The 11,441-nt window shown below is 39.8% G+C and overlaps 1 protein-coding gene across 3 annotated transcripts in view; it reads right to left on the bottom strand.

Moving 5' to 3' along the window:
• The window catches only part of LRRTM4 (leucine rich repeat transmembrane neuronal 4), an 889,364-nt gene extending 879,030 nt beyond the window's left edge, over positions 1-10,334 (bottom strand). For 2 of the 3 annotated variants that reach the window (XM_089681731.1, XM_089681732.1), the window contains exons 1-2: positions 9,688-10,330; positions 6,228-7,774 (exon numbers count right to left, since the gene is read on the bottom strand). In XM_089681731.1, the coding sequence (XP_089537857.1) occupies positions 6,228-7,774; positions 9,688-9,691 (1,551 nt within the window). In that variant the 5' untranslated portion in view covers positions 9,692-10,330. Of the gene's footprint in view, positions 1-6,227; positions 7,775-9,687 lie in introns of all 3 variants that reach the window. The other variant, XR_016313378.1, reaches the window with a different exon arrangement.
• Positions 10,335-11,441: the final 1,107 nt, after the last annotated feature.

An 11,441-nucleotide genomic window follows, 5' to 3' on the forward strand; every position in this document is an offset into this window, starting at 1 on the left:
GAGGCCATTCAGGGGTAGTGTGCCCCACCCATTCCAGGGGCAGCGTCCAGGCATGCAAGCTAAGGCTGGACAGGGCTGGACCCTGTTCCCCATGGTACTGGCATTTAGAGCCTTCTGCATTGAGGGCTGATGGGCTAGAATAAAGAAGACCTGGATTCCAGACCTTCTTTACTGAATGCACAATGCCAGTAAACAAGGTTCAGCCCCATCCAGCCATAGCCTGCCATAGACTCTTTACAAGTGCACTAAAGTGCCAAACCGGATGCACAGCTCCTAAATAGCTCTGTATGTAAGGGACCTAAAAGAAACCTTCCAGGAAAGAAATATGGGGGATGCTCCTACTCACATATATTTAAAGGCACAAGTTCCATGCCTGTCATCTTTATCCTTTCCTCACTACTTGAGCCACTGACCTTGGAACAAACAGATTCATGGCAGGTTTTTGGCCCATTATGTGCAGATGCTTGTTCCAGGACAACTGCCAAGTAGTAAAGCAAGTATCAGGATGACAGAGTCAGAATAAGCACCATAAAGAAAAAAACAGCACAGAGGTGGCAGCTTCCTTATTTCTGGGCTGACAGATTAATTCTAAATTCAGACAGAGAACATGGATTGTGAAAACTGCAAGGGCAGACCTTGAAAAAAGTTTATGTGAATTTAATTTGAAATAATAATCATGCTTTGCACAATAAACTGTACATCAGAAGGTATAAATTTTACTACACCACCATGCACAGATGCATCCGGTGCATTGCCTGCTATTGTGGTAGTTCAGTAGTGCACCGCACAAAGGTAATGAATCAGAGTGAAATATTGAACCACTACACTCCTATATTTAAATCTGATGATGTTATTAGACTGATGCGGAGGGATGGCATACTGTGGACATGTTTTAAATCATAGGATTTCAATAAACAGCATCTCCTGTATAGCCATGCAAGTTCCTTATCCTACATATGCACATCACATAATCATCACTATGCACATTGCACTAAGACTAAGTTTGGCTTTAGGGTAAAGCAATTGGGAAAGCAGATGCACAGGCATTAGCAGGTGTCTATATGCACATTATCACACTGTACAACAACTCCCTGCATTTGCATTTTGTGGTATGTTGCCATTGATTTTCAAGAACACCCTAATGTGCACATTTTTTGGCCTATAGGCCCACTGAGGGTTCACTGAAATTGAAAGGGCAACAAACCTTGATGCATTAAAAATACGTATCAACATGTGCAAGTAAACATGTTCATAATAGTGGATGAGCCCTTGAGCTTTAGGGTGAAAAAACCCCATTGGGGCTTATTCATAACAAGGTCTAGTTTCTAAGCGTGACATTGAGATTTAGATGGTATAGAGATTGAGATTTACAGAATAAGCCCTGATGCCCAAGCTGTGACCTAAGGGCTGCATACAGGCAACCATCGGACTTCAGCAGTCATTAGTGGGAAAATTGATTAGAGTACCAGTAATAGCTTTGATCTCTACTAGCTTCATGTAACAAGTCCCTAGTTTTGCAACGTCTTCCACAGCATATCCTCAGCCTAAAATATAGCATTTCTATCATCTTTGACCCTTGTTTCCTTTTTTAGATCTGCAGAATCTGACAATCCTCTCACGCATTAGATACTGTGACTTTGGTGATGTCAGTGGCTGCATTTGAGCCACCCCACCCTTTAACTCATAAGTTGACAACCACTAAATGAAGGTACTGTATACTTTATTTTTTGCCTCTAATTTTTTGGCATTTTGTGATGAACCCTTACTCTTCTGTGTAGTGTGTATAGAATATTAAGACAGAGCAGATTTTGGTTTAGCTCTAGGTATATATACCAGACAAGTCCAGGTAGTGGAGTCCAGGGAGTAGAGCTTGCGTGGAAAAGGGAAAACTCTAAGGAGAACAGTAGAACTGAACCACGTAGGGTATGACCTGACTATGGATGCACTAATAATCTAATACAACAAAATCACATTCTTAGGACATCTTGGCTAGAGAAATCAATTTATTTATCTTCCATGGCAACTTGGCACTTTTGGCATGGCCACAAATGCTAAATGATGAAAATCATAGCAATCTTATAAATATGAAAGCTTTCATACTTTAGAATTGCTGCCACCATTATGAAACACAAAGGAGCAGTATAGGATTGTAATGCATTGCAACCAGAGACACCAGTCTTCGGAGGTTTAAAGTGGTAAGACTAATGGATTCTTATCTTTGATTGGTTGCTATAGATACTATATACTGTATTATTGCACTTGTATAAAGCAGGAGATAAGAGGCAAATGGCTCTTTATTGTTTAAAAAAAGCAGCAATAGTATAGATTGTAGATGTTTTGTGATTATGGCATGGATGGTTGGTGCATGTGTAAACAAATGACTTGTTTAATAACTTTGAACGGTTCTCAAGTTAGGACATTATTGTAAGTACTGAAAAGGCTTCCATAAGGTACTCCAAAGGCCTACATAATTGGTATTCTGCTAGTGGGGACCCCTTCCTTCAGTTCTGGGGGTCTGTGATCTAAATACTGTAAAGCAATGCTGGTAATCCAGAATCTCAATGCCATAGAGCTAAACCAGAAACAGGCCACTTCCCTGCATCACTTCAAGGGATTTGATCTAACTTCTGACCCACAGTCCCACTGCCTGACATATTCCACACCATCACATGTCATATCTGCAATTTTGTTCTACTAGCTGCAATTTTGTAAGTTAATAAATAACTGAACTGTAGAGTTCACATATTTGAAGGAATAAAGTATGCATGTCTACGTCCAGTAACATTAAGATGGAAAGTCAAGTTGTCTAAGGCTTCTGGTTGTGAAATCACTGGGTACCAGCCAAGCCTCACAGCATTAGTAAAGAAACATTCTGAAACAGCTCACTAGGACAGACCTAATGAGCAAAATTTCTGGAACTTCTACTTATACAGAGGTAATTCCTTAACCAGTTCTTGAAAAGGTTCTTGTACCATCACACATTTTTCTGAGTTCCTAAAAATGTATAGTCTGACTGATTCTGATGCTTTTCCAGAGAATGACATAGAGGTAGACAAGCATTCTTCAGGAAAATGTCTCCACCACAACCATATAGACTGTTTATTAGGGACAAAGCTTACTGAGAATGTAACTGCTCTTTTGGGAAATCAAAAAAGGGATTTTTTTCTGTTTCTTTCCCATGAGATTTCAACATGGCAAAAATATCAAACCAGGTCTATTTAAGTTCATCATCTTTCATTTTTTTCCCACAATGTTTGTCAATATCATATCCAACCCTTATAACCAGTTGCAATCCATCATTTAAGATGAAGGAAAGACGAAGATTAACATATATTCTTTTCTCCCACAAATCCATATTTTTAGCATTTGATTTGATTCTCTTCAGTATTGAAATGTTCCTTTTTAAAATGTTTATAACATGGAGCGAAAAAAAAATTGTGGTAAAGAACAGTTAAATGAAAAGCACAATATTTAGAAATATCCCTATATTTTCAGCCTAATCATTGATGTTTTTTATGTAATTGTTACTGTAAGTATGGCTGGCGTACTTATTGGATAGCTAGACCTGACTTATATAAGTTTTGTACAATCTGAATGTTCAAAACCCAAGCTGCAAGGTCAGATAATGCCAAAATGGAACTGGTTGTAAAGATATCACTTTAGAGGCAGTGGCAATTATTGTAAATGTCCCCACCTTATCTTAGGACAGTGCATTTTGTTCAACATACATTGCATATTCAGTATATAATGCAAGAAACAAATCGTAACAACTGAAAGCAACCAATCAGAATTCCATTTAATCACACTGGGTTCTGATTTGTTGTTGTAAGGCCTGTATTTTTGATTTGGTGTTTACCTCCTTGCACTATTTTATGAATAAGCCTAAAAGTGTACAAATAGCTTCCCAATTCCTGAAAATTATATCACTCGTATCTGAGCTAAGTAAACCTTTGAATCTATGCTCACAATAGCTATGTAGCACATCAGTGATGCAGTGCATGCTGCAGTTTAGCAGGAGAATGACATTATTGAAAAAATAAAAAGTTGTTTGTTAGAATGTCCAGTAAAATCAATCTGTGACCAGAATATTCTGAAGGTTTAGTCATGGTTCAAAAGAACTGCCAAAATTCTAATGCTGTTAGAAAAATGACTTTTTGAGAGCTGATTACTATAAGGATGAATGCCAGAATGGTAGTCATACAGTTTGATCCCATTCAAGGTATGTACTCATCTGATACAATTTAGTAGGTCCAAAGACCTACTAGAGATATATATTCATGTATATATAAGAGTTTGGGGTCTTAGTCTAGAGATCATCCACCAAGCATTTAGAAAGTCAATCGACAAAGAGAAAGAAAGACCTTTTAGCTGATTAGAAAGGGTTCAATTCAGATCACATACAGTTTCAAACACAGTATGCTCAAGCAAAGCATTCAAGACTGCCAGTTCCAGGAACTGATGTCAATATGGATAGTATAAAAATAAGTGGGTCTCTGTGTAGACACTGTATATACATTGTCATATAGCTGGCCCTGACAATTGAGCATTAACGTTAAATGTATCAAAGTCATTCTTCTGTGTAAATCTCATACAGAATCTTAATTTTGTCTCCTACAAATGACAAGCTAGATCAGCATCATACATCTGCGTTCATAACTTATCCCAGTATCCCAGTCCAAATACCCCAAACCCAAGTTTTCAAAGGAAAACAAAACACATAAATGTTTGATCAAGTCTTTTTTTTCTGTAAACAGAAAAGAGATGACTTCTATCACACAAGTTAAGTTCAGCGTGTGTAATTTGACATATTGTACATCAGACGGGTTTATTCAGCGTTGCCAATTTTGGAACAGCAGCCAAGCAGATAACACAAGAGAAGGGCAACGTTGTCAGGGCCGATCAGCTGGCAAGGTGTGGGATTTCATCCACCCAGTTGTCTTTCAACCAACAGGGGGCGTTCAGCAAACTCCTTTATAGAGTGTTGCAGTGAGCTCAGAATACCTACAGCGTGCCAGCTTACTGCCCAGCATCACGCTGTACAGATGTGCCCTGTCATCCCTTGCCCATTTCATAGACATTCAACAGTGCCAGCTGCTCATTCTAAATGTCCAATATGAGTGTACAAGAAATACCATCTTTTGCTTTATAATTATTATCATTATTAAAATACATATTTAAAAAAATGAACCATTCGTTTATATAACCAAGTAAGCCCAAAATTACCAGCATGAAATTAACAAACATAAAAAAGAAAAATAAAGACACAACATGTGCTTAGCTGCCTTTAACCCATTCAGTAAAGAATGGGTTAAAACAGCTCAGCTTCCCTGAGCAATCAGGCGTGGAATACTGAAAGGATTTTTGTGTAACCTCAGCGGCCAGTCCAGTGTCCGTGGATTTTGCTCGTCTCTGCACCGACAGGAAAAAGATTTTTCTTAATGTGCTAAGAAGCTGTAAATGCATTTTCATTTGTTTGAGTTCAATATAGTTTTGGTTTTATTGGTCCGCATAGGAATGAGTTACAAAATGGACTGGTCGACTGTCAACCGTTCAGAAGTAAGGCAGTCTTATCTTTCCATAAGGCAAATCATATATAATGTATCAAAATGTTAGTAAAAGGAAACATGGTCTTTATCATTTTCTGTTCTCCGTGAAACAAGGAAACAAAAACTGAGTGGTTATCTTTGGCTTAGCTCCTCTTGATTTCCAGACACAAAATTGTATGTTTTTGTACTGTTGTTTGTTTGATTTATCCTGTTTTATTATATGACAAATCCTTTCATTAGTCCATAAAAAGACTTAGAGATAATGGCAAACAAATCACACAACAGGCACAGAATGCCCTTTTCATCAAATGATCTCTAGGGTTTTGTCCCTAACTGCCCCACTTGGCAAACACACTCTCCTGCCATGGAAAAATAGGCTTATTCAAATTTCATTCTTGAACGAACTTCCTTCACGTCCCAGCTCCCAGGGAAAGAAAAATAAATTTAAAAAAAACAACCCTTTTTTCCTGCTGTATTCAATTAAACCAACCTTACACCAAAGTGGATTAAAAAAACAACAGTGATAACAATGAAATGTATTAAAAAATACTCAAAAGTTTTGTATCTAGCCTGATAATTCATCTTAGAGATTGAGAAAGACTCAAGTCACAGACTCCTACCTCGACTCTCAACAGCAGCAAAATGTTTAGAATTTAAAGTTTTTTTTTCGAGTTTTCATACCTCACATTCCCGGGAGCCAGAGATTGTATATGTACAGGGTCCTGATCCATTTACCAATACATCCATGGGTTCTGTGTTGGATGGTTTGTAGTCCACATAGTACTCCTGTAATGGGGAGCTTATCTGTCTTTCGGACTCTCTGGCCTTTTTCCTTCTCCTTTTCATCATTGAGCTTTGTTGCAGTTGCTTCATGCTGGCTGGATATCGTTTCCACGATACATAAATGACAAGTAAAATCATGGCCACAGATAAGAAAAGGGCCACACTTCCAGCTATGATTTTATGGAAAGAAACATGCTCGTATTCTTGTTCAGCCACCGGTGTCTGCAGACCTGAGGAAGGGCTAGGAGTGTATAAAGTTGGTGGAACGCTCTCCAACTTGTAGACAGTAGGCTTGGGAACAAACTGGGGCTTAGGGGGTGCTTTGGTTGTCTGATAAGCTCTTTCAGTCACCAACACAGGAGTTTCATTACAGATATTGTAGGTTTCCACAGCATCAATAACTTTCTCACCTTGGATGTGTTTAGGTCCAGCACATATCATGGTGGTCTCCTTGTTTCCCTTAAAGTTCTTGAGCCAGAACACCAGAGGGCAAATAGTTTTGCTGCATTCCCACATGTTTCCAGAAAGAGTTATAGAGGTCAGAGATATCCAAGCATTTATGGTTTCCTGGGTGACATTGGTGAGTTTATTTGAATCCAGATTGAGCTTCTGTAAATTAGGGAGACATTGAAAGGTCCCAGGTTCTATGCTCTGTATGTCATTTCCTGACAGGTCAAGGTTGTGCAGTGCACTCCAAGTCCAGCTTAATCCTTGACTAATAGATCTAATCCTATTCCACTGCAAGTAAAGAGAATGTAAGTTGAAGAGGCGAGGAAAGTGGGCAAAGTTCACCTTTGAAAATTGGTTGTGTTCCAGATGGAGCTCCTTTAGCTTCAGGAGACCAGCAAAGGCATTGCGAGACAAGCTCCTGAGCCGGTTATATCCCACATCCAAAAATTCCATATTTCGACAGTCCTGAAAAACCCGAACTGGCACTGTTTTCAGTGAGTTGGACCTTAGGTGAAGGCTTAAAAGCTTTCGAAGACCTTTGAACTGCTCAGATTGAAGCATCTGCAGTTTGTTGTAGGATAGATCCAAATTTCTCAGGTTGGGGACAGGGTGAAAAGTGGTGTTGGCTAGGTTAGTGATTTTGTTAGAGCTCAGAATGAGCTCCTTTAGCCGCCTGATACCCTGGAAGGCATCCTCATCCACCGAATTAATGTAATTGTGGTCAAGGTAAAGCCAGACCAGTTGGTTAAGTCCGGAGAACTGGTTAGACTTCAACTTTTGGATGCTGTTGTAACGTAGAGACAATCCCTGGGAGCCACCTGAAATATTCTGAGGAATGTCTTTAAAGGCATGGGATTCACAATAGACAATTTTCCCATCACACCGGCAGTTCTTTGGACAAGTTTTCTGTGCCCCAACAACAATCACCACGGTGAGTACAGGTAACAGAAGCAGCGTTAAACTCATGCCTTTCAGCTGATTAATCAGTTGGAACCCTGCAGCATGGTGAAAAAAAAAACAACATGTATTGAAATCTATGAACCTTAAGAGAGACATTGACAGAATGAATTCTATTTCACTAAAATCCCTTAAGCAGTGCAATGATTAATTGTTTTAAATTAAATCTTATCAAATAAAATAATCCTGGCTTTCCCTAAGCCTCTTGACCGTTATGTTGGAAACACTGTCTTCCTTGAAGGAAAATCCGAAGCTGTGCAGACAGCCCCATTAAACAGGGGTCTTCATTTCTGGTGCCAGACTGCACCATCCTGATTCCCAAATAGATCACCACACCCCTGGATTGGGATTCATCACTTTTGGTACAACATCTACACAGAAAGTAATTTATGAAAACAGCATTATTTAAACATATACATTGTTATTCTGGGGTAATTGTATGCACTAAATACATCTGTGCACTTGCTTATCAAGGGGTGTCATCAAAACCATATATATGTCCTTTGTATGTACATGGATATGTAATATATTAGTGGAAAGACAAGATTTATTGAGAAGTATTATATGATTAGCCAATGCACGTTAGTTTTAATGAAGTTGAAATAAGCCCTGGGACTAACGGTTAAAAGAAAAGGACCATGGGGAAAGTAAGGGTTAACACTGAATGAAATGTCCTTTTTTTCTTGAATGCAACTCCTAGTGGCTGGAATTTAATTAAAGTGATGCAGTGTTTGCATATTGTTGCTCCTAACGAGCAATATATAAGGGGGGAGATACAGCAGATGCATCAATGTCATTTAACCCTTTCTTCATTGGTGAATAGGTATAAATCCCAAATTAATGAAAAAGAACATATTTTAACCCTTTATTTTTAGTCTGATTTATGTCTGTCTGTTGGATTTCAAAGGGAGAACAAGGAGTGTATCTGACCTTGCTACTCATACTAGTGATAGTACTAGCCAACCAGAAAATTTGGACAGAGAATCCAAATATTTGCTTGCAAAGGGATCAGTAAAAGGATTGCAGAGGGCAGGTTAGATATTAGTGTTGCAGACTAAGAGAGATTAGAGATGTGACAGTGAATTTTTTTTTTGGGGGGGGGGGTGCAGTTCCATCTCTTTTAGCTCCATTGCCTCTAGTTAGCTTTGTTGACAGCAGGATATTTCTATAGTCTAGACGGGTCAGTGCAAGGAGGGAAATGGTTAAAATGGTAAAAACCCAGCTGGCATCTACGTGTTGTCTACTAGTAAAGGAGCTTCTCTATGACTGTGCAATGAATGCATCAGATTCAGGAGCTGTGGATGAATCCTCTGGCACTGTAGAGGAAGCCTGCATAGTACATATACCCTTTCCAAATCTGGCACGCTATAGGCAAGACGCTGGCTCAGTCTCTAAGACGGTGCATGGATGGGGAGCCATGCAACACACAGGCACTGAACAATGTGCAACTTCCGCACCAAGCCCTTCAAAAGGGATCAAGTTTGGGCAACAAACTGAAATGTAAAAGATTGAATGCCATGCAGTAGAGGCAATAATACTGCATGAGTGTCTCAGCACAACTCTGCATATGAATATATATTATACTATATGGCTAAAAATGCCTACCTGCTACCTGCTGCTGCCTACAGGTGCAAAACTCTGCAACCTTTGCCTACAATGTTCTACAGATGCCTGCATTGTATCATCTGATATCTGCATATAGATCTACATACAGACAATTAAGGAGCGAACAAGCAGAGCATCTGTATAAATGAGATTTCCACGTACTGCTGAATATACAGGTATTTCCATTTTACATGTCGCATCGAATGCACAAGGGCTAACATCCCCCTTGTGTGTGGGCTTTTTTTTTCAGGCATGCTAAGATTAAATAGAGCAATTAAAGGCAAAGCTTGGATTGACATACATGAACAGTCTTTGTGAGCAGCAAAGCAGAAAAAACTTCACTCACCCATCCTCCGTCACCCTGCGATTCCTTCGTCCTTTCCTCAGAGATCGTCTCTGGAAAAATGTTTCTTATTCTGCCTGTTAATTAGGAGGCAGCTAATCGTTCATGGTCCATACAGGTCTCTGTGTCAAACCATCCTGTTGTCAGACTCAGCCCCCCCCTCCCTTTGCTGTATGGATATAGGGTATATATATATTTTCTTTTTTTTATTGCAAAGTTTATCTCCTTGTTGTCTTCATAGGGTTTCCAATGAAGAATAGAAGAAAGAAGTCTCCAATAAAAGAGAAGAAAATCAGAGCAGTGAGGAATTCCTGGTATTCATAGGCAATGTGAAATGAACGATACAGCCAGCAAGGGAAGGTATACAACTTCTCTGTAAAATCTTCGCAATACCTAACATGCCTTGCCCATCAATACCTTCCATCTTTAGACATCCATTGGCAGTCCCATCTCTTCCCTGGTGCTGTTGGGTGCCATAAAGGCCAAAAAGGGGGATTCCTAAAGCCCCAAGTTTAGAACAAGTGGCGTCCTGCTTTTTCTATATAGCTGTTGAGGTTTACACTGCTATGTAGCTGTGTGTTGGAAAGCAGCTGGGATTCAGGAGAATTTTTTTTTTCCTCTCTCCCAGAGACTGCTGATGCTCAGAAGCCTGAGCATCAGCTACAGAGTGTCCCCTGCTGGAGAAAGGAGAGGAGGCAGGGAAAAGCCACATACAAGTCTGCCTGTCATTGCAATGCAATGCAGGCTCTCTCACTCTTTCACAAAATACAATTAACTCCATCGCCTCTGAGAGCCATTTGTGCATTTGATGAATGGATTATACGTCAGAGGTTCTAGGATCCCTGACCCATCTCAAACATGGCCTTGTTGCTAAGGTGGAGCTCCAGACATGGTTTATCTTGTTAAAATCAGGATAAATAATTCATGGGTGATAAATCCAAAGATGAAAGAGGGTAGTGTGGCGTAAAGCTACACGGAGTTGTGATGTCTCTCTAAGGATAACATTATCGTTATACGACTTTTGTGTTTTGTGCTTTCTCTGTTTTCAGATAGCCTGCAATCTTTTGATACTGTGAGCATTCTATGGTAGCTGTCCCGTCCTTTGCATGATGCTGGCGGAGGTCAGTCGTATTTGTCTCCCATGTTGTTAGAGCTTCTTTAGTCCCAGCAGAGCAATGCTAACCTAGTTCTTCAGGACTGCTGCATGGAGTCAGGGTTGCAGGTTGCTTCCTTGACTGTGATAAATAGAGCACCCTGGAGATAAATGGACTAGAAGGGGAAAATTCCATGTTATCTTCCACTCTTAACATCGACTTCCACCAGTACTCAACAGAACCAGCAAGGTTTCCTTCAGCTTCACATTGTAATATAAGTCAAAGGTGACTCACACGTTTCTTTTCATATATTTTCAATATTTATAAACCCTTGCTGCATGAGGATTTTTATACTACCAACTGACCAATTAAAGGGTTATTAACCTGAAAAAATAAAAAGGTGAAGTAACACCTCCCAACCTCCTGCACTTACCTCTGTGGGTGATGCAGTTGCACCATGCGCACAGCCCCGTGCAGTGGTCCTGGGATTTTGGAACAGCAGTGTTCTTCATCTTCTTTCCCAAGGGACACTGAGACTGATTAGAGTGATTATGATTGGTCAGGGTGGTAATGTGTCCATGCTGACCAATAAGAACTGCTCTGATCCATCCCAGCATGGTAGTGCAATGCAGCTTTCAAACCCCAAGACCACTGCACCAGGAT

This window comes from Staurois parvus, unplaced genomic scaffold, assembly GCF_062004578.1.
Source record: "Staurois parvus isolate SC_StPar_1 unplaced genomic scaffold, SC_StPar_1.0 ptg000276l, whole genome shotgun sequence".
NCBI lineage: Eukaryota > Metazoa > Chordata > Amphibia > Anura > Ranidae > Staurois > Staurois parvus.